Source organism: Doryrhamphus excisus, chromosome 3, assembly GCF_030265055.1.
Source record: "Doryrhamphus excisus isolate RoL2022-K1 chromosome 3, RoL_Dexc_1.0, whole genome shotgun sequence".
Lineage (NCBI taxonomy): Eukaryota > Metazoa > Chordata > Actinopteri > Syngnathiformes > Syngnathidae > Doryrhamphus > Doryrhamphus excisus.
In genome coordinates, this window is record NC_080468.1 from 822947 (window position 1) to 846259 (window position 23313).

The 23313-nt window shown below is 42.8% G+C and overlaps 2 protein-coding genes across 2 annotated transcripts; both read left to right on the forward strand.

Annotated features, from left to right (window-relative positions):
- Nucleotides 1–7374: 7374 nt before the first annotated feature.
- Nucleotides 7375–9489, forward strand: LOC131126506 (uncharacterized). The gene is made up of 8 exons (XM_058069127.1): nt 7375–7564; nt 7731–7806; nt 7912–8195; nt 8314–8376; nt 8470–8546; nt 8700–8768; nt 9201–9406; nt 9485–9489. The coding sequence occupies exons 1-8, from the start codon at nt 7505–7507 to the stop codon at nt 9487–9489; spliced, it is 840 nt and encodes a 279-aa protein (XP_057925110.1). The 5' UTR covers nt 7375–7504.
- Nucleotides 9490–9821: 332 nt separating this feature from the next.
- LOC131125310 (G2/M phase-specific E3 ubiquitin-protein ligase-like) lies at nt 9822–13408 on the forward strand. The gene is made up of 7 exons (XM_058066740.1): nt 9822–9995; nt 11315–11417; nt 11539–11701; nt 11843–11946; nt 12226–12370; nt 12472–12598; nt 13062–13408. Exons 1-7 carry the CDS (start codon nt 9932–9934, stop codon nt 13391–13393), a joined length of 1038 nt encoding a protein of 345 aa, XP_057922723.1. The 5' UTR covers nt 9822–9931; the 3' UTR covers nt 13394–13408.
- The last annotated feature ends 9905 nt before the right edge of the window (nt 13409–23313 follow it).

Below are 23313 nucleotides of genomic sequence, written 5' to 3' on the forward strand. Positions count from 1 at the left end.
ACCGGAGTACCCGGAGAAAACCCACGCATGCACGGGGAGAACATGCAAACTCCACACAGAGATGCCCGAGGGTGGAATTGAACCCTGGTCTCCTAGCTGTGAGGTCTGTGCGCTAACCCTAGACCACCGTGCCGCCCCCTTGTGATTTTATCGTTGATAATTTTAACAGTAAACTGAAGTCAACTCTGGACTCAGTAGCTCCACCTGTAACAAAAACAATAAAAAGGAAACCTACACCCCAGTGGAGAAATAACGATGAAATCAATAAACTGAAAAGAAAATGCAGGAGTACTGAGAGAAGATGGAGAAAAACTAAATTGACAGTTCATTACGAGATTTTATGTCAACAACTCAAAACCTACAATAATTCAGTAAAAAAGGCACGAATTTCCCATTTCTCACAACTCATTACCAACCATAAAAACAATCCCCGGTTCCTCTTCTCCACCTTTAATATTTTAACAGGCACAAATTTTAATAAAGTTTTTAAGACACCAACAGACGATCTTTGTGAAAACTTTGCAGACCACTTCAGAACTAAAATCAAGGACATCAGATCCTGCCTGTTACCCCAGAAAGTTTTGCCTGTTACCACACCTGGACTGTTGTCCTTGCCTGAGGAGAGACTGGAGAGTTTTGCCCTGGTTGATGCAAGGACACTTGGTCGAGTTTTCTCCCAAGTAAGCCCAACAACCTGCCTTTTAGATCCAATTCCCACATCACTCTTAAAATCACTTTATGGATTATTTGAGGAGCAGTCTTAAACATCTTGAATTGTTTCAAGAATTGTTTCAAGATTGTTTCTCTCTTCAGACGGGTGTCTTCCCCACCGCCTTTAAAACGGCGGTGGTGAAGCCCCTTCTGAAGAAGAGCAATTTAGACCCCAACAATTTTAATAATTACCGACCTGTATCCAACTTGCCATTTTTAAGTAAAGTTTTAGAAAAACTGTTTTTATACCAACTTAATGACTTTTTAAACAGAAATAGCATTTTAGAGAAACATCAGTCTGGCTTTAGGAGGAACCACAGTACAGAGACAGCACTTTTAAAGATTTTAAACGACATCAGGTGTAATTTAGATAACAAAAAGCTCACAGTCTTGGTTCTACTGGATCTAAGCTCTGCTTTTGATGCAGTGGACCATCACGTTTTATTAAATAGACTAAGATACCTGGTCGGCCTCTCTGGTACTGTTCTTAACTGGTTTTGTTCTTATCTCACAGGCCGATGTTTTTATGTAAGTATGGATACATGTTCCTCAGGAACCCATGAAATTGAATGTGGGGTTCCTCAAGGCTCAATCTTAGGTCCACTCCTTTTTAATCTGTACATGCTTCCCCTTGGGGACGTCATCAGGAGGCACGGCATCAGCTTCCATAGTTATGCTGATGATACACAGCTATACATCGCCGTGTCTCCTCATGACTCAGGGCCACTTGATGCCTTTTTTAACTGCATTTCCTGCAGCTCAACCAGGACAAAACTGAGGTTTTAGTTATTGGTCCTGAAGGCCAGAGAGAGAAACTTTTACCAAAATTACAGGATATTTAACTAGCCGACTCTGTTAAAAATTTGGGCGTGATTTTTGACTCTGAGCTAAATTTTATCCCACATATCAAAAATATAACAAAAATAGGTTTTTATCACCTTAAGAACATAGCCAGAGTCCGCCCGTTTCTCTCTCAGGCCAGTACGGAGGTGCTAATGCATGCTTTTATATCCTGTCGTTTAGATTACTGTAATGCCCTGCTCTCTGGTCTTCCCAAAAAAAGTATTTTAAATCTCCAATTATTACAGAACTCAGCCGCACGTGTGCTGACGAGGACCAGAGGGCGAGAGCACATTACACCGGTTTTAAAGTCGCTGCATTGGCTCCCCGTCTGCTTCAGGATCGATTTTAAGATTCTCTTACTGGTTTTTAAATGTCTTAACTGCTTTGCCCCTTCTTATTTATCTGATCTGCTTTTACCATATCAACCCCCGCGGACCCTGCGGTCCTCCGGCACTGACCTTTTAGCGAAACCAAAACCCAGAACTAAAACCCACGGTGAGGCAGCATTTAGCCACTATGGCCCCCACCTGTGGAACAGCCTGCCGGAGAGCCTCAGGACTGCGGAGACTATTTTTAAAAGAAGATTAAAGACGCACCTTTTTAATCAGGATTTTAACTAATATTGTTAAGCTTTTATTATGTTTTCATCCTTTTAGTCCGGTTTTATGTTCTTATTCTTCAGCTTTTAACTCCAGTGTTTTGTTTTTATCTTGTTAGTCCTATTTTATGCTTTTAATCTTCAGCTTTTAACTCCAGTGTTTTGTTTTTATCTTTTTAGTCATATTTTCTGCTCTTGGTCTTCAGTTTTTTAACTCCAGTGTTATGTTTTATCTTTTAGTCCTATTTTATGCTCTTAGTCTTTAGCTTCTAACTCCAGTGTTTCCTCAGGGGGGTCCTCCACACTGGGGGCTGTTCGGGTATGCTGAGGGGGTGCCATCCTTGGGTCCCTTCGACACGGCCGGCTGGGGGTTCCTCCCTTTAATGTGGGGGTCCGCCCGTCTAACGGAGTCGGGGGGCCCGGGTGCTGGTCCTCCGATGGCACGGCCTGCAGCTCCTCCCAGTGTGGACGGCCCCAAAGGTGGCGTTTCCTTGTTCCTCAGTACCATGCCATGTCTCCCTACTGTGTGTGATTGTGTGCTTGCGTGTGTGTGTGCATGTGTGGGTCTAGTATGGAGGGTGGGAAGGAGGGGCTTTCTTTTTGCTTCATTGTTTTCCTTTTTAATTGTGGAAATTGTTTTAATTCTGGAAAGCACTTTGTGTTGCATCTCCTTGCAGGAAAAGTGCTATACAAATAAAGTTGATTTCCCTAACACCTGCAGAGACGTAGGCTTTACTTACAGGTCAGAACAAATGAGTACAGCTAACTGTCCCTGCCCAGCTTTTATTATGCTAAGAAATGTCGGTAGATCTCTGGCGTATCACAGGTGGCCCCCCTCCTTTCCTTGGCCGACGTCTTCTCACCAACGCAGGGCGGGCGGGGTGGAGCGGTGGAGCCAGGACAAAACTGAGGTTTTAGTTATTGGTCCTGAAGGCCAGAGAGAGAAACTTTTACCAAAATTACAGGATATTAAACTAGCCGACTCTGTTAAAAATTTGGGCGTGATTTTTGACTCTGAGCTAAATTTTATCCCACATATCAAAAATATAAAAAAATAGGTTTTTATCACCTTAAGAACATAGCCAGAGTCCGCCCGTTTCTCTCTCAGGCCAGTACGGAGGTGCTAATGCATGCTTTTATATCCTGTCGTTTAGATTACTGTAATGCCCTGCTCTCTGGTCTTCCCAAAAAAAGTATTTTAAATCTCCAATTATTACAGAACTCAGCCAGAACAAGAAACACTAAAACTGCAATAATAATGCCGGAGGCCAAGTCTTTCCACTTACCAAAGTAGCTCATCAACGAGTCCCATGGGCTGGTGTCCACACCGACATGTGATTTCATGTGATTTTATTCAAAGCTGTGAGACCTTCAATTGCACGAGACAAACGACCACCCGGTGCCGTATTGTTTGGGATGAAAGTGCAACATTCCGTACCAATCATTGCACACACACCATGTTTTTCTGCTAATAACATATCGAGAGCGATACGATTTTGAAAGGACATCAAAGACGTGGCCCGCAACTGATTGGTAATATAGTTTGCCGCTTGCATGTATGTTGTGCAGTATCAGTGTAATCAGGTGCTGAACTATCAGTGTGTGTGTGTGTGTGTGTGTGTGTGTGTGTGTGTGTGTGCGTGCGTTAGTTAATGCAGAAATCGCCTCAGTTGTTGGTTGGGGAGGAGGAGCCCCCAGGGCTCGGGATATCGCCAAGGGCAGCGACATCTTCACCACCTCCCCCCTCACGGGCTGCATCCAATGCAGACCGAGGCGACCTAAGAGATGAGACATCCTCCGGGGCAGGGTGGTCTTTTGGATGAGAGTCGCGACCCCCGCGGTGTAACGAGTACACAACGGTTGTCTGCGGAGCCAAAGCAGAGGCCAGCGACTGACCTAGGGTCACGAAGGCTTGTGAAGTCTCCGAGTCCCAGTCCAGCCTGGCGTTGGCATGCTTAGAGCCCTTGGCACGTACTAACGCGTGCAAGGGTGCAGTGCGTTCCGCGTAGCAGGGGATGTACTGTCGACTGTAACCACACAGTCCCAAAAAGGACAGCATTTCACCCACCGTGGAAGGCTTGGGATGCCTGAGGATGGATGCACGATGGGCGTCCGACATGGCGTAGCCAGCAGCTGAGAGAACACGACCCAGAAAGGTGACAGATTTCCTGCAGCATTGTAGTTTTTTGCGTGAGACTTTGAAACCCAATTCGTACAGACACAGCAGCATGGCTTCCGTGACCTGCAAACAACAATCAGCAGAGTCAGTGGCGAGGAGGAGATCGTCCATCCATCTGGAAGTTGCAAAACTGACAAAACCTGGCGCAAATGATGATTGAGCAAACCAGGGCTGTTCTTGAAACCTTGGGGCATGCGGGTGTACTGGAACCGTTGGCCATGATAGGTGAAAGCAAAATACTTTCAACTCACAAAAACTCAAATGGACCGTTGGACCACACCCCCTCCGGGATGGTGTCCAACATGGGTCCGGAGAGTTCGTGATCTGTCAGTGTTTTTAGCTCGTACCTGTCAATCAAGTGATGTTGAACAACGGACACGTCTGTGCATTGGCACACCACACGATACGCCGACTCCGAGGGTGAGTGTTGTACCTGCGGTACCTCAGGGAGCGGCGTCCAGTCTTTAGCTGCCAACAACCGTTTCACCATGGCACCAAAGGACTGTTGTTCATGTCCTGGGGCCACAGCCAAAGAGATGTGTGGCGCCGAATCAGGTGTGCCTTTGTACCAGGCCTGTTCCAACTTAACAAAATAGACGCTGGCCGCCACCCCCTTAGGACCTGCGAAAAGACGAGAAGAATTTAACCACTACTCCATACCTTCCTGATATGTCATATCCTGTTGTGTGTCGTAAAACAATGTGCAATGTAACGGGGTGGTGGGAGGCATATACGTGGCCTTGGACAGGATCCATGGTTTCCACGTCTCATAGACTGACACCACACTGCTTGGTGACAAAGTCCGAGTCAGAAGGCACCAATAAATGTCGGCTGTTGTGGTTGCCGGCAGTTGTTTGAGCAGGTATTGTCCTCCTGTGCTTTGGTTGTTGCAGTCCACTGTCGTGCCATCTGGCAACATCAGGGTTAAACCAGAGTCTGTGCACAAAATAGTAGCATTAGAAGCAGTCAATATGTCACGACCAATCAAGTTCAAACCAGTTGGCACCGCCGTCCTGGTCTTGGTCGTATTGACCAGCAGGGGAAGGTTGAGAAGCCGCTTGCTGTTGCTGAGGTCGGTGGAATGGGCCGCCCCGCCCACGTGAGCCTCCTTGTGACTGCATGCCTGGTGGTTGATGAGCCCATGGTTGCTGCTGCTGTTGTGGGAGCGACTGCGGTGGTCCTGATGGTGGCCACTGTCCAGTGCAGGTGAGGCAATCACGTGCCCAGTGGTCAAGAGCTCCGCACACGAAACAGCCAGTGTAGCCCTGAGACTATGAAGTAAGATAGCTGTCAAAAAGGTGTGTGCATGATTTTAACCATTCGTATTCGTAATCTTAAACATTTGTATGTCAATGAAATTGTTGTACACAAAATTCTGCTGTCATATACATGAATCTGAGAAATTGTGCGGGTTAGGATTTTTTTCATGTGAGTATGAATCTAAAATCTGTGAGTGCAAAGTCTTGTGAATACAACTCTAATTTCTACGACTACGACGTCTCTTCTATGAGCACGAATTAAAGTTTGTGGGTACGAGTTGAAAAGCGTTAACATGACGTCACGTAGGTCACAGGCAGGTCACAGAGAAAATAATCGAACCTCGATTCCTCCAATCGCGCGTTCGCCAAAGGAAAAAATGGCTGACAGCAGTGGACCGAGTGGAGCTGCCCGCTCAGGAGAAACATCACAGGTAAAGTCAACAACGTGTTTATCCAATATTCATTTCATAAAATTGTACTTTATTAAACAATGCACAGTTCATGGACTTACAGACTTACTCCTTTAGCTCGCAAACTAACGACATGCCGGTGACGCCAAGTTAGTGCTAGCATTACTAGCATCAGAAGTTGGCTTGTGCTAGTTATTTAGCATTGACCTGCAAAATATGAAATTATGTGAAATTAATTTGCAAAATGATGTTGATCAAAATACAACTTTTGTCGATTTGTAAATGGTGTTATTTGGCGTATAAATCTGTCCATCGTATAAGTCCGGTCTCTTTTCCTCTTTGCCAATTCTCCTCTAGGCCATGTGCATTTGTTTACCACAGAGGAAATCAATCAGTGGACGATGGAATTATCATACACACATTTTGACGTCTGTATTTGTGTAGTCTTATCTGTCAACAACAAGAGATTCCGGTTTAAGGGGCGCGTTTGTGTCGCGGTAACCAGCAGCACTATTACTCTGAAGCTGTTGTACTTAAGGTAAAAATGAACCATAAGGAAAATATCCCATGCTCCCCTGATCAGAGCGGCGTCGCTAGCAATGCAGCGATTGGCAAGGTTCAATAGAGCCGGCTATAATAATTTTTATTATTTGCCTGCAGTCAGTTGCTAGAGATTAGGCGCACAAGTGTGGGTTGCATGGGTCCAGACTAGCTTGCTGTTTGATGTGGATGCTGACCCAAACTCAGACTTTAAGTTAAGGAGAAGTTATTTTGCAGGCACTCTGTACAATCGTGCAAAATACCCATGTCTGTAACATTTGCTGTTCAATTTTGTCTTTTCTCTCACTCAGGTCCAATTAAGAGACATCATCAACACAGCACAAAATCTGGTGTTGATGTTAAGTAACAGCGTACAGGAGAATGTCAGGCCAGTCAGACAGGAAAGTACAGGAGAAGCTGCTGTCGGACAGGGAGCACAGTCAGTTCCAGCAGTGAGGTCTCAGCAGGCAGTGCAACAACTTATAAGATCTCAGAACAATGGCCCTGGACTGTCAGTGAAACAAGAAATGGCGCGGTAGGGTACATGGGTCATGTATTGCACTCTCAGTGCAGGCACATTTGGACAGACTAGGTCCCTGATTTAAGTAGAAGGCAGGGAAACGGCTGCAGATGTTTTAAATTCTATTATTTACCTTAGAATATTTTCTGGGCTTCAGACCATCACCATGTGAACTATTGCATAAAACAAATTAAACAAATTTACTTAAGCTAACATAATCATAGAATGTAGACATCTTCTAGGTTTGGTTGTTTTTTGTTGATGAGAATAATAGTATGCCTTCTTTTTAGGTCCTTTCCAGGATTTTTTCAAAAGGAGGCAAGAGGCAAAAGACGTTTTGCACCATATAGGACAAAAGAATCTGGGAAGAGTTTTTTGGTGAGCTTTTTTCTTCTTGAAAAACAATATGAAAAAACACCAAAAGGAGAAGAGGAACTGCCACTCATGCTGGCTGGCCTTGGCAAGCGTTCACTAACCATATCCGAAAACATGACACATTCAGAGGTATGCTACCATTCATTAACTGCCTTGTGTCAAGTCAAGAGAAAAACACCCATCTTAGAATTCATCTTGATGCATGGTTTTATTAATATTTGCATGATGAAATACACAGTAGTTCATAAATATAGGTCATTGCAATAAAGCTCTAACTATGCTTTTGTCTCTTAAGTTTTCAGAGTTGCTTGTCAGTGCATATCCAAGATTGGCAAATATCTGTGGTGGCTGGATGCTGCACAAGTCCACAGGTATGTAGTCAGACACACTGGATTAACGTTGTTCCAAAATACTCTCTATATGAGTAGTTATTGAATTTTCAGGTTTGTTTAGTATCTATAATTCATTAATTTTAGGTGGGGGTGGACGGCGGAGCTTGGTTGTTATTCCTCCAGATCTACATGGATACACTGGCCAGCAGCTGAAAGTAGTGAGCGGGAATGGAAAATACACATTGTACATTTCTCCTTTACAAGAAGAACTTGATACAATTCCATTACCACCTGAAGCAAAGGCGTTTGAGAACATGCCCAAAGCCCAGTGTACAACCTGCAAGAAAATGATTCCTCTTCAAATTCTTCCAGTACACATCAAGGAATGCAAGACAGACCTTGTAGATTTGTCCTATTCTGCTGAAGAGGTATGTCAAAGTTTTAGTCTTTTAGGCTTTATCTCACAGCTGTTTGTATTGAAAAATGAGATGTTATCCTGTATTATGCTCTAAACACTTACATATTATTATTGTTTTTCTCCCCCAGGAAAACTGCAACGAAGAACATGAAGATGAATTCCCAGATTCCATTTGCAACCAGACAGACAAGGTGAAATTGTTTGTGCCTTCCTGGTAAATTAAGATATTAATCTCTGGAATAATGTAAAATTGTATTCACATGCCTTGTGGATTCTATTTTAAGACTGCAGAGTGTCCTGTGTGCAACAATGCATTTCAAGTTGACATAATTGAGATCCATGCAGCCACATGCGGATTACGGTAATATTAATGATTTTGTGCAACTTTTTTAAATGTTTACCTACATTCATTTGACAAATTACATATAAGGAGATTGCCTTGCAACATTTTGTACGTATGCAAGTGTTTATGTCAAGATAATTTAGGACAAGTTGTTATTCTCTATGTGTGCAGACCTTCAGATAATGACGGCCATGAGTCAAGTGGATCAGTACCAGTCAGTCAAATCAGTACCTTTCAAAGGTAATATTGTACATTTGGTAATTATGGTGGCAAATTATGTCATCTGGATAATATGCACTTTAAATTGATACTGCAGTATCAATCATCTTTTTCCTGTTGAAAAGCTTTGTAATGTGTTCAGTGTGATCACAGAGAAATGTGGTAATCAAAAGACATTGTATGTTTATGACACATTTTGCTCTTATCTTGATTTACATGAAGCCTGCTCTCACCACTTAGAGTTTCACCAGAATAGGAGGTGTCGTGGTTGTTAGGGGTGTCACACCCTAACAACCACCCAGAATAATTGTAGCAAACAGCTATGAAATTATACATACAGTATAACCATGTCTAATTTTGGTTTTTATTCAAATGCCCAGTGGTGAACAAGAAACAAATAAGTATAAGTGTCTATCTTAATGTTCATTTTTTGTCTTTTGTTCTTAATTTCAGTTCTGAGGAAATCTTGGAATGGATCGCTTGTCAAGTTGATGAAACAAACACATTTTCCATCTGTGTGTCGCGAACTGACCTCTTCAGCAGAGGCATGCAACAGTGGCAACGGCAGAAGAAGACGTCGCCCAAATGTAGACTTAAGGTCACATTCTTTGGTGAGGCAGGCATCGATACTGGAGCCCTTAGCAGAGAATTCCTCACAGGTACAAATGTTTGTCTATATATCATGTCACGATAAGAGAATATTTGTGCACATTAAATTTTTACAAGGCCCCGTGCAGGATAAAAGATAACACTGGGGAACACTCAAAATGTTGCATTTAAAGTAAGACTTGTTTTTAGTCAATTTAAGTGTGCTGAGTTCAAATCTGAAGTTAGTTTTTTTCTGCAAGCTACAGATTTTATGCAATCTTTAATTTTTATTAAAAATAGAAAAAAATCTAGCATTATTATAGGATATTGCAATGTCAGCCACAAATCAGTATATTTAACAAGGCAAAAGAAACAGAACATTAAAATGTGATTTTAGATTAAAGTACACCATTGTTAGAAGTGCCATATGTTTGTCTGGAAGCGTTTCTCAGAAAGAAGCGAGGAGCATTCTGTTCACGAGTTCATTGTAGTTCTCTGCCTTGTTGTTTCCAAGGAAGTTCTAAGCGACTGCCACAAAGGATAACCATGCTGCCCTCTCCAAGGCGGTCATCTTGGCAACAAACTGATCATCACGAATGAGGGTTCGAATCTGTGGGCCATCAAACACACCTGCTTTGATCTTCTCGAACGACAACCCTGGTATAGCTTTGATTATGTGTTGGAAACATTCACCTTCGGTATCCAGTGCCTTGACAAATTGTTTCATCAAACCTAGTTTGATGTGCAGAGGAGGAAAGATGATCCTATCTCTGTCAACAATTGGGTCATGTGTGATATTTGGCATGCCTGCTTCAAGGGTTTCACGAACAGGCCAGTCCTTCTGGACCCAGTGTCTGTCTCGTGCTCGACTGTCCCACATGCAGAGGAAACATGGAAACTTGGTGACACCTTTCTGTTGACCAAGAAGGAAGTTTACCATTTTCAAGTCTACACAAATGATCCAGTTGTGCTCACGATATTTTAAGAATTCCATGACCATTCTGATGTCATCATAGTCTTCCCGCAGATGAACTGAATGACCTACAGGCACTGCCCTGTAAACATTGCCATTATGCAAAAGAACACACTTGAGACTGCGTTTAGAACTGTCTATAAAGAGCCGCCATTCAGTTGGATCATAGTGAGGAACACCCAGTTCTTTGAGAAGACCTGGGATATCATGGCAGTAAACAAACTGTCTGTCTTCAGAAAAGAAGGTCACAAAAAGCTGGTCGCGCTTTCTGTAATATGACACTTTAACAGTGTGATCAACAAGATTTTTGCCTTGTAATCTTGATGCCAAAAGCTCAGCTGCTTTCTTTGAAAGACCTAAATCCCGAACTAAGTCATTCAGTTCAGTTTGGTGAAGAGGCTTGGGGACTGGGGGAGATTCAGTCTCTGAAGAACATTCCTCGGATTGTTCCCACTCAGTTTCTGGCAATTCATTGTCACAACTGTCTTCCTCGTTCGTATCATGTCCAATGTCTTTATCGTTTAATGAAGGCAAACCTTTGAAAACTGGAACAGGAATGGAATCTATGTATATAATCTCAAAACGCATAGATTTGGGTTACGTAAGTTCATATATTTAGACTATTTCATCTATCTCAAATTGCATGAAAACTAGAGCTTATGGAGAAAAACTAATTTCAGATTTGAAATCAGCACCTAAAAATCATTCAGAATCAGTTAAAAAATCCAATGCAACAGAAAGTTGAAAAAATATTGTTCCCCAGTGTAATCGGGAACAAAAAGGAAAGGAATTATCTACACACTGAATATAGTTCCAAGAATTTTTATTGGACTGATGTGTGGATTTCGTCCTCTTCCTGTTTGTCCATATTTGTCAAATCAGACACACTTTACACACTGTGAACATCACCACCTCTGGTGTTGTAGTGGGCTCAAATGCTAATTAAATGGGGAAAAACGAGAGACAGAAGAGACCTTTTGAATGTCCTGTATTTGCTGTTTTGCAGAAATGCTGGCAGAGATCGAAAACAGACTCTTCATTGAAGGGTCAGATAAGAAAGGGAAGAATCCTGTTTATTGTCTGAACAGTTTGGACTCTAACTACTTTAGGTGTGTATTGAAATTCCTCTTGTTTTCTTTTAGTATATTAATTGCAATAATACTTAACCCTATTTTGTATCATTGTAAATATATTCAGTCAGTTTATGCTGTGTTGTTTTGTTTTGGTTAGGGGTGCAGGAGAGATCATGGCAGCCAGCCTGGCACAAGGCGGCCCTTGTCCTAGCTTCATGCGCGAGTGGTGCATCAGATATCTCTGCTCCGGAGACTCTGACAGCATACAAGTGTCTGCCAGTGATGTAACAGATTTTGAACTGTCACAGCTTATTGAGAGGGTAAATACAATTTTATTAAAGTTAGTAATTGCATAAACCTCAGTATGATATAGCTTGCACAATTACTTTTTAGGTTTGTAGCCTTTAGAGAAAAATGATACAATGCAACTTAATTTCACTTGACACCCACTCTGTTTTCAGATAAACAGCGCCAGTAATGACAACATCAGTGACCTGGTTGACGATGTTGTGACCTGCGGATACACTGGAATCGTGTCTCTGGAAAACAAAGACAGCATGATAAGGTACGTTGGTGACATTTTTGATTTTCATTAAGGTAAGGGTGTATTGTACAAGAATTTGTGACTTGAGTTAGGCTACTTGTTTGGTCATGTCTAAAGCATGGATTACGTGGATTAAGTAACATGGCATTGTTTCATGCAAGGCTGTGTTGTTTAACTTCTTTACATGTCACCTAATAATAATAATATAGGTTTTTTAAGTTGTTTTGGCAGTTTTTCCCTCTACATCCAACAGGTTTACCACTTAAGTATATTCTCCTGATGAAACATTTTGTCCATTAGAACTGTTATACTTCACTCCACCATGAGAGTCATCCCAATGCTCAACCAGCTCAGAAAAGGCCTGCAGCTGTATGATCTATCAAAAATCATGAAGACTCATCAAGACCTCTGCCTACCACTGTTTGTTCCAGGGGAAGATAATGAGGTCTATTCTTACATTTTAGACTGCTTTTAATTGAGCATGAATGTCTTTTGCGAGAATTACAATGTTTATGCAGACTGAAATGCACTTCCTTCTTCTTAAAGGCGGATGCAGGCTTCCTTCTAGAGAGGTGCCGCCCTGTCTTCAGTGAGATTGGTTCTACCAAGCACCAAAAAGAAGTAAAAATCATTAACTTTCTCCAGGACTACCTTCAGGAGATTGAGGATTCTGGTATGTTTTAGCCAAGATAGGGTAATAAAGACATTAACTTTTTCTGCTATCCTGCAGTACATTTGATTTAGTGCAGTGTAAATGGTTAATTGATTCAAAATAAACAACCCATTCAATCTAAGCGTTTTTGAAAACTTGATGTCACTATTTAAAATGAATGTAAATGATGAAATGTAATATTGTGACCTAGAATAACAGTTTGATTAAACTAGACATGAAGGGCTTACAGATGGATGACTTGCAGTTATATCTACAATAATATAACAACATAGTGCCTGTCATCCAGTCACAACAAATGCTGCTTTTATTAAAATCTCTGTGGTTTCTACTGTGATTAATCAAATGTTCTTATACTCAAAAAGGTCAGTATGATTTGTGTATATGTAAGGGATTTTTATCAACTTCAAAACTAAAATGTATTGTTTTCAATTCAGACTAACATTGTGTTAATCTCTTCATTAAGAACAAGAGGGCCCCAACAACAACGTTACTCCAGAAGGCTTGACTGTAGGACGCATCATGCAGTGGATGACTGGACAACGACATAAGCCTGTTCTGCCAAGCGAAAAGAAGGACTTTGTCATAAATATGAAATTCAACCATGACTGTGATACGCAACACACTGTTTGTTTTCCAACTGTAAGTGCCTGCAGTCGTACTGTCACATTCCCTTCAGCTCACCTGAAAACATATACTGAATTCAAAAACATTTTGACACTAGCCATATGCCATGGAGCTATGCCATATGGAATCTTTTTAATATTTTGTATGAAACAGCATTTGTTAGCGTCATAGAATAACTGCCTGAGTCATATTTTAAGGTTTTTAACACAATAATGCACTGTGAATCAGCAGTGTTAGGGGAACTAGGTAGAATCAAAATTTAGCTAAAATATGATTAGGTTATAAGTCTAATAATTTTGAATTATTTTAAAAACATACCAAAGCACACACTGAAGTACACAGGCATAGTGCAGTGAAACCATTGAAATAACAATAAAAAAATCATACGTTTTTATATATACCTAAGCCTCCACATATTCAGGTTCAAAACTTGTCAACTGCACTTTGCCTTTGTAAACAGCGCCTCAAGTGTGTGCTTCCACAAACCTGCAAATCTTCGTTCGGGTCACAAGGGTTCTTCATATGACCCAAAATCCAGAGCTGGTTTGGGGAGAGTCCACCTTCAGACTGTAAAGGATGGTTGTCCCAGCCTTCTGTGAAGGTGTGAAGGGCATCTGCCAGACGTGGAACGAAGACATAGTGGGCACCAAACAGATGAACAACATCTGCCAAATGCAACAGGCCATCTTCCTCGAGACTGTGAAGAACTTCATAGAAAAGGTGTGTCACGCTGGTCCAGACATCTCGCCACAGGCGCTCGATTCTAGATCAGAAACAGGACTTATTCCACTGAAAAGTAATAATTTAAATTGTCTGACCAAAAAAAATTTACAACAATAACTTCCCATTTTACATCTTACTATTGATATACTATAAATTATGTGAATTGTTTATTGTAACCTCTGATTATGTACACTCCGCCCAGCAATGAAGCTCCCTCTTCCAGCACCTTTAACAATGGACATGGTTTCAGCAATTGAGACGTTTTCAACGCCTTCATCGCCCCTGACCCTGGAAAATAGATGTGAGAAATGTCCAGCCATATTCATCACAGCAAAAATATTCCACTGAAAATTACTAAAATTAGTAATTAGTGCATGGAAACAATAGCACAAGTTTAAATCATTGTTTACCTGGAAGGCCAGCCATAGTCTTCCACTGCCTTCATAAAAAATGAGTGAGCAGTGTTTGAGCAGTTATTTGTTGCAGATTCTAGATAGAAAATCTGTGTAGAAAGACAACGTTATTAAGGCCTACAAAACATAAGATAAATAATCTTAATTGATCCCCAGGGGAAATTCAGGAGTTATAGCAACATCAGTAAAAGCAGGAACACCATCGATAAAAGTCAGGAACCATAAGCATAAAATAAAAAAATAGTAATTGAAATCAGCTTTCTGACACATTACATCTGCACTATGTCCATACATTTCTTAGTTAGCATATGTATTCTCTGGGTAGAGAGTTTCTACAGTCAAGACAGACATGGAAATTAATTGGAATTTTTTAAAAAAAGTTTATTTATTAAAGTTCTGAATATACAATGTTTTAAATGTTTATTCCCTGCTCTTCTCCTCCTGTACCTCCTCCTTTGTATCCTCTCACCTGCCTTCTTCATCCTCCTGCTACTCTTAACCTCTCTTTAAACTCCTCCCTTTCTTCTCATTAATGTCTCCTCTTCCCCTCCCTCCCTCATATTTTTTCTCCATATGATTGGCCAGTCAGTATTGCTCCCTATGATTGCCATTTACTTAAATTGATAGAGTAAAATATGATAAACGTTATGAAAAGTTTTGAAAATTCATTGTTTATAATGTGTGTGAACCGTGTGGATAACACATATGCAGTTTATGAACAGTGAATACATAAACACAAACGTAAACAGATAATGAAGCACTGTAATAAAAGGTGACCAACCTTTCTCGAGTACCCATCTATTGCACCAAATATGACAATGTTGTACCTTGAAAACAAAATATGAAATGACAATGAGCAGTCACCCCACCCCCAATAAATAAATAAGGAAATAGTTAGTAAATAAAAAGTCTTACCGTATAAGCTTGTGGTTTGTGTCCACATGGACTAATGACAGAGGCCCCTGAACAAAGTATGTCCTCCTTACTATGCACCCCAGCCGTGTCATCCTTTCCAAAACCCCTGGAGCATCGACTCTGTGCATGGACTCCTTGATGCGATCCCATTGAACTCTATGCCCATCTGCTTGCAGACAGCCTTTAACCATTCTATATCCTGCATTTGGGATCCTGCTTTTGATGGACCGCACAGCATCATCCAATTCACTGTCAGTTAAGCTGCTGTATGTAGACCTTGTGGACAACCCAAGTTCACGCATACGCCGGAAGATTGTGCTTTGGCTGACACCCAACAGGTTTGCGATGCAAGACACTGGTAAGGGGAAGTCGATGAGCCTGGACAGCAGCTCTTCAGAAAAAATGAACCTTGGTCGACCTCGTCCTCCAGCTCTAATAAAAGCACAGGGACTCTCCTGGGAAACAGCTGCGTGGATCTTGCTTTGCAGGGATAAAAGACAATCCACAATTTCAGCTGGGATGTTTAAAGTACTGGAAGCAGCCGAAAGAATAAATGCTTCTTGATTAACAATGTACTGCAAATAGTCCAAATTCAAGTGCAGTTGATTTAACACATCTGAAATCCTTGATTTCACACGTTCCAATAACTGAGTAGCCACTGGTCCCTGTAAACAACAAAATACAAGTTGGATGCATTAAATGCCACTGTTAACTTAGTCATTTACCAACATACAGTACTCTATCAATTCCACATGGGCTGTACAAACGTCCGAAATACTTTTGTATTTTTAGCAAAATTAATATGCCAATCATTAGCTTGCAAGTTAAAACAATAACTCTTAATTATTATAGCCGGCTCTATTGAACCTTGCCAATCGCTGCGTTGCTAGCGACGCCGCTCTGATCAGAGGAGCATGGGATATTTTCCTTATGGTTCATTTTTACCTTAAGTACAACAGCTTCAGAGTAATAGTGCTGCTGGTTACCGCGACACAAACGCGCCCCTTAAACCGGAATCTCTTGTTGTTGACAGATAAGACTACACAAATACAGACGTCGAAATGTGTGTATGATAATTCCATCGTCCACTGATTGATTTCCTCTGTGGTAAACAAATGCACATGGCCTAGAGGAGAATTGGCAAAGAGGAAAAGAGACCGTACTTATACGATGGACAGATTTATACGCCAAATAACACCATTTACAAATCGACAAAAGTTGTATTTTGATCAACATCATTTTGCAAATTAATTTCACATAATTTCATATTTTGCAGGTCAATGCTAAATAACTAGCACAAGCCAACTTCTGATGCTAGTAATGCTAGCACTAACTTAGCGTCACCGGCATGTCGTTAGTTTGCGAGCTAAAGGAGTAAGTCTGTAAGTCCATGAACTGTACATTGTTTAATAAAGTACAATTTTATGAAATGAATATTGGATAAACACGTTGTTGACTTTACCTGTGATGTTTCTCCTGAGCGGGCAGCTCCACTCGGTCCACTGCTGTCAGCCATTTTTTCCTTTGGCGAACGCGCGATTGGAGGAATCGAGGTTCGATTATTTTCTCTGTGACCTGCCTGTGACCTACGTGACGTCATGTTAATGCTTTTCAACTCGTAACCACAAACTTTAATTCGTGCTCATAGAAGAGACGTCGTAGTCGTAGAAATTAGAGTTGTATTCACAAGACTTTGCACTCACAGCTTTTAGATTCATACTCACATGAAAAAAATCCTAACCCGCACAATTTCTCAGATTCATGTATATGACAGCAGAATTTTGTGTACAACAATTTCATTGACATACAAATGTTTAAGATTACGAATACGAATGGTTAAAATCATGCACACACCTTTTTGACAGCTATCTTACTTCATATGAGACGGTCTACCCCTTCTCCCACCTCGGTTAGATATGCCACCACACCCCTGCCACATTATGTTTTTCTCTTTCTTTTTATCTGAGGTGAACTCTCGTTCTTTAGCTAATTGTAATTTCAACAGTTCTGCTGCTAAATCCTTTTGTGTTTTATCTTTTTCGTCCTCCTCCTCACGGTGCCTTCGCATGTGGTGTAACAAGATCGCTTTGTATGATTTTTCTGTTTCGACTGACAGATTAGGAACATCTTTTAATTTATTAGCCACTGATGAGGGCATTCCAGCTAGCACTGCCGCTCGAAACAGTGTGGTCACAGACAGCGGACGTCTCCCCAGGCCAAACTGAGGCCAGCTGTGAGGCGCAATACCTCGTTGATCCATGGGTCTGCTCCACGGGCCAGTGTGTGCCGGCTCGCCACGTCAACTTTTAAAGGCATAACTGTTTTAGATCGAGCCCCTGTGTCGTCTCGTCTCACAGGGGCTGGTGAAGACGGCGTTAGGGATATGTCATCTTCCGATTGGGTATCCCGTTCCGCCGTAGGTGTCGCTGGCTGGCGCCTGCCGTAATCTGTCCCCGCAGTGTATCGGCGCCTGGTACTGCCTTCTGGCAACACATTAGACATGTCAATTTGTTTTAAAATCTTAGATACGCTTTTACTGTGTCTGGCCGAATCTATAAGGGACATGTTTTGCGCCGCACCCGTGCAGGCAGTCGCACCACCAGTCTCCACTGATGGGTCGCCAACCTGTGCCGCGGGGCTGCCTATGTCTGTTGGGGGATGGCGCCTTGCTTGTTGTAGGGTCGGAACGTGTCTATTTAACTCCTCCCCATTAATGTCAACTTCTCCCTGGAATCTTAGAGTAGGATAGACTCCACTGGGAGGGTTTTGAATCGAACGGGAGCGCCAATGGCGTGACCACTAGGGCCCTTCTCGCCTTCGACTGTTTGTCCCGCGTCATGTACGGGGCGGCCAAAGCCAAGCTTGCCATCCCCATCGAATGAATCATTCGCCTAGAATCTTCTAATTTTTTCAGCGTCTTCTTAAGTTCTGACTTCTGCCAGAATGACGCCTGCTCAATTTTCTCCTGCACCTGTCTTATTTATTTCATAATCTTTTCCTCCTCCCGTCTGAACTTACTCTGAACCTTCACAATATTATCCCTACTCTGTCCATCACACACTTCCCATGTCTTACGTACCATCTGTCTATCTTTATTCTTATCCTGACTTACCAAGCCACTCATAACCTGACCTTCCACAAAACCAAACAACTCACTTTCTGACACCCTCGGGGGACCCCCACACATTTCCTACTCCTCACATTCTCGGCCCAACTCACCTTCCATTCTATTCCCACAACAATTAAAACAACAAACAAATACAAAACTGATAGTTGCAAGGATGTTGAGCAATAATGAAAGTTATCAAATAGACCCTGTCTATTTAAGCAGCCATGTGAAGCGTTCCCCTCACCGCCTGCTGGTGTACTGCCCTTCACAGGACCTGGAATGGAGCGTTACATTTACGGCCCTCCACCCAGTAAAATTAGCGCAATAGACCCTGTCTATTGTTAAGCATCCAAGTGAAGTGTTCCCCTCACCACGCTTGGTGTACTGCCCTTCACTGGACCCGAATGGAGCGTTACATTTACGGCCCTCCACCCAGTTGGGTACGCCGACCCTTAGTGGTCCCGGACCACGCAGTATACTGGAACAAACACCGGTTTTCTCAAAACTTCACAATAATGTCACAAAACACACACTATGTCAACACACCTGCTAGCGTAATAATATTATCAGACACAATGCTACCAGGTTTCCACCAAATTTGTTATTGACCAGAATTTTTTCAAAATTTCCCGGACAACGCCGCACTGGCGAGTGAGGGCCGGGGTTTGTTGATAGGGGCTTTTTTGTTCCTTCACGGTCTGCATTCTCTGCACCCGTGGTCTACATTTTGGGTAGAGGATAATGGGGTCTACTTCCCCCATTGATCTGCTCCTTGCAGTCTCGACAATGGAGCCGCCCACTCCCATTGATCTACTTCATGCAGTCATGGTGGGCGAGAGGTTTGCCGCCGCTCTGCTTTTACATACTGTTTTCTTTACCTCTCCCCGGTCTTTCTGCGGTCTTGTCGAGGGTGTTTGACAGGTGGTTGTCGCTGTGGGCTTTTGTTGTTCCTGGAGCACATAAAGAAGAGTGGCCAGGGCCCCGTTTCAAGAAGCAGGTTCAACCAACTCTGGACTCTAACCCTGAACTCTGAGTTGATCTACTCTGAGACAGGAAACTCTGACTTACGGGTTTCAGAACAGGTGATTTCAATTGGTTCAATCAACACAGAGTTTGTTCACTCTGAGTTAAGCGCGTGCACCACGACTTTAAAAAGCCCTGATCAATGGAGCCCCGTTCCCTCGATTCACCATGGCAACGAGTGAGAAGAAAAGATCGTCGTATTTCAGTCCTCTGGAACTGGATATATTAATGCGGTCATATGGCAAATTTGAAAGCGTTTTTAAAAAGAAAAGCAACATTGAAAGCGTTTTTAAAAAGAAAAGCAACACGGCTGCAGCAGCGAAAGAACGCGAGTCGGCGTGGGAGAAGATTAGTGCTCGAGTCAATGCGTAAGTTTAAATTTATTATATACATTTATGCAATCACAATAATATTAGGCTACATGTGCAAACAAGTAGAATGGTGTTACAGCTACAATTTATGTCACTTAGATGTAATCCCACCGGCGAAAAAAGAACGTGGAAGCAGCTGAAAATGAAATATAAAAACATTGTTCAAACAGGTAAACCCTCAGCATAACAGTCAGGGTGCCTTTTTTTAATCATGTTTACCACTAAATATCATTCAGCAGCTGTTTCAGTGTGCATTATCTCCAACATAATATTGTTTTCACACACATAAATGTCCTCGCCTGTATACAGTTAAATCAGACATATGAAAAGCAACATCTAACTTCTACTCAGCCAACAGAAAGCGGGCATCTGCCCGCAAAACTGGCGGAGGACCACCCCCACCACGTCTGACCGAGGCAGAGGAGCTGGCCATGAGTCAGACTGTCGGGAGGCCAGTCGCAGAGGGGATCCCTGGAGGAACCTCATCCTCGGACATGATTACACAGGAGCCACCAGCCTTGATAAGATGCAATAGGCCTAGGCCTCAAACTTCTTTTGGGCCTATAGTTCAATGTTAATTTCCCTTTCATGTAGCCAATAGTCCAGAGATTATGCCATATTTAAAGTATAGCATAGTGAAACACAACACTCTAAACAGGATGATGAAGATGATGGGACCACAATGTCTGCTGCCTTCTCTGTGGTGTCTGAGAGGGAGCCTGAGAGGCCTACAGAGGTAAAATCTTGATGTTACTGATTTCCTCTCCATTCACATGTGTTTACATGCTTTTGTGGATTATAGTGACTTTTAGCCTACACTGAAGTATTAACGGATTCTTATCCATTTTAACAGAGCATGGCTGGGCAGCAGGAAGAGGGTCCCTCAACCTCCACAGCACAGATTGACACAGTGAGATACGTATTCAGTAAATTCCAGAGGTTAATTCAGTGGAATTCATGTGCAACTGTATAATGTCATCCTTATGTGTTCCCAGCTACCACTAAAAGAAATCTACAAAGTGCATTTATTAAAAACAGTACAAAAAACAGAAAAAGAAATGGTGCTGCTGGACCGCCAGATAACTAAAACGGATCTGGAAATTGAATTATTAAAACACAAGTTAGAGGTGTGTGCATGGTCATAGGTGAATTGTGTTGATGATTGTAACAATTAAAAAGTAAGAAACCATTTTTTTTTCTTATTTGTAGGAAATAAAGAAGACCAAATAAAAATTTTTTTTGTCTTTCTGTTTATTTTACTGCTGTTGGTGATGGTGATTATGAAAAACGACCAAACTGGCTTTAAACACGCGCGACAATGAATGAATCACACCGGAGACAGAAAGAAACTCGAGGTTCATTGAAGAAAACCTGGTCCCGACCAGGTTATGTTCACAGAGTCTGTTGCCATAGTAACTGACACCGAGGTTAAGTTACCTCTCTCTGTGAAACAGGCTGGAGTTACTCCTCTGTCTCTGGTTTGACTTACCTCCCTTTTTGAAACGGAAAACTCTGAGTTTCCCTCATTTCAGGGTTAACATACTCCGAGTTTTCACTAAACCTGCTTCGTGAAACGGGGCCCAGTACTGGGGTTGAACCCGTGACCTTGGCATTATTAGCACCACGCTCTGACCAACTGAGCTAACCGACCACAGGACACCATTGCATCAAATGTTTCCAGCTCAAATCAACTAACTCATCCTTAACAGACCGCATTCTCTGTGCTCGTGGTCGAAATTTTGGTTCTCGGACAATGGGGTCATCTACCCCCATTGATCTGCTACATGCAGTCACGGTGGGCGAGAGGTTTGCCACTGCTCTGCTTTGCCATGCTGTTTTCTTTACCTTTCCCCGGTAGGTTGGCAGCCTTGATGGGGGTGTTTCGCAGTTGACTGGGTTGTGCGCTGTTTGTTATGGTGTCTGGGGGGGTTTGGGCCTGGGCTTTTGTCGCCGCCATGCTGTTTTCCTTGTGGTGATTTTGTTGTTCCTTCACGGTACGCATTCTCTGCACTCGTGGTCTGAAGAGGATAGTGGGGTCCACTGCCCCCATTGCTCTGCTCCTTGCAGTCGTGGTGACCAAGAGGTTTGTTGCCGCTCTGCTTTGACATGCTGTTTTCTTTACCTTTCCCCGGTCTTGTCGAGGGTGTTTCACAGGTGGGTGTGTGGTGTGATGTTGGTTTTGGGGGCTGGTAAGTTGCCGCCGTGGGTTTTTGTTGTTCCTGGAGCACATAAAGAAGGTGGCCAGTACAGGGGTTGAACCCGTGACCTCGGCGTTATCAGTGGACCCCAGGAAGGCAGCTATGATGACCTGCTATTCAGGATGACCCATTGTGGTCCTTCCAGCTCACAACTCCTAAGTGGGATTTAGGATGATCCATGGCGCAGATCCTTCTGGCACATCTTTTTGTTCAGTTGTCTTGATACCCCGAGTGCCCCCTAAACCGCACGTTGTCGGCAGGATTTGAACCTGCGCGGGGAATCCCCAATGGATTTCTAGTCCATCGCCTTAACCACACGGCCACAACAACTTGTCACTGAAATAGAATTTCACAGATTATGCCGTTGAAATGCAATGGAAAATGACGGTAGACGGTATTGCCATTCTTTCCTGGCAGACATAACATAAGCAAACGGCTTGTCCTTCGAGCCAGACTTGATATTGGGACCTCAGGATTCAAGCTTGAACCACTATAGTCATCCGCTCTTCTAACTGAACTATCAAAGGTCTTGTTGTTTTAGGGCGAGTGAGTACGGCCGAGCGTAATGCCAAGGTCATGGGTTCAACCCCCCGTACTGGCCACTCTTCTTTATGTGCTCCAGGAACAACAAAACGGCGACAACCCACTGGCCCCCATATCCAACATCACACCACCCACCTGTGAAACACCCTCGACAGGGCCGCTGAAAGACCGGGGAGAGGTAAAGAAAACAGCATGTCAAAGCAGAGTGGCAACAAACCTCTTGGCCACCGAGACTGCAAGAAGCAGATCAATGGGGACAGTGGACCCCATTATATACCAAAATTTAGACCACCAGTGTAGAGAATGCGGACTGTGAAAGAACAACAAAAGCCCCCGTCGACAACACCCCGGCCCTCATAACCAACAGTACTCCACCACAAGGTAAACAGCATGGCGGCAACAAATGCCCAACCAAAGCGTCACAGACAAACCCCATTGGATTTCAAGTCCAACGCCTTAACCTCTCGGCCACCGTGACTGCTTGGAAAAGACCAATGGGGGCAGGTGACCCCATTGCCCTAGAACCAAAATGTTGCTGATGTCAAGGATCAGCTGGCAACATGTGCATGGGAGGAAGACACATGGTTTGTGTGAGGGGCTACACAAGTCTTTCCACTGCTAGTTAAAAGCCAGGCACCTCACATTGTTTCCATAAAGTACCAAGGGACAACAAAGCAGGGAAGATAAGGGATAGGGAGGAGAGGGGAAAGATGCGACCGCCTTTGTTGAGAGCCAGAGAAGAAGCTCTCCTCTCTGCAAGGTCAAGTACAGTATGCCAGAAGATTTTAGTTTGTGA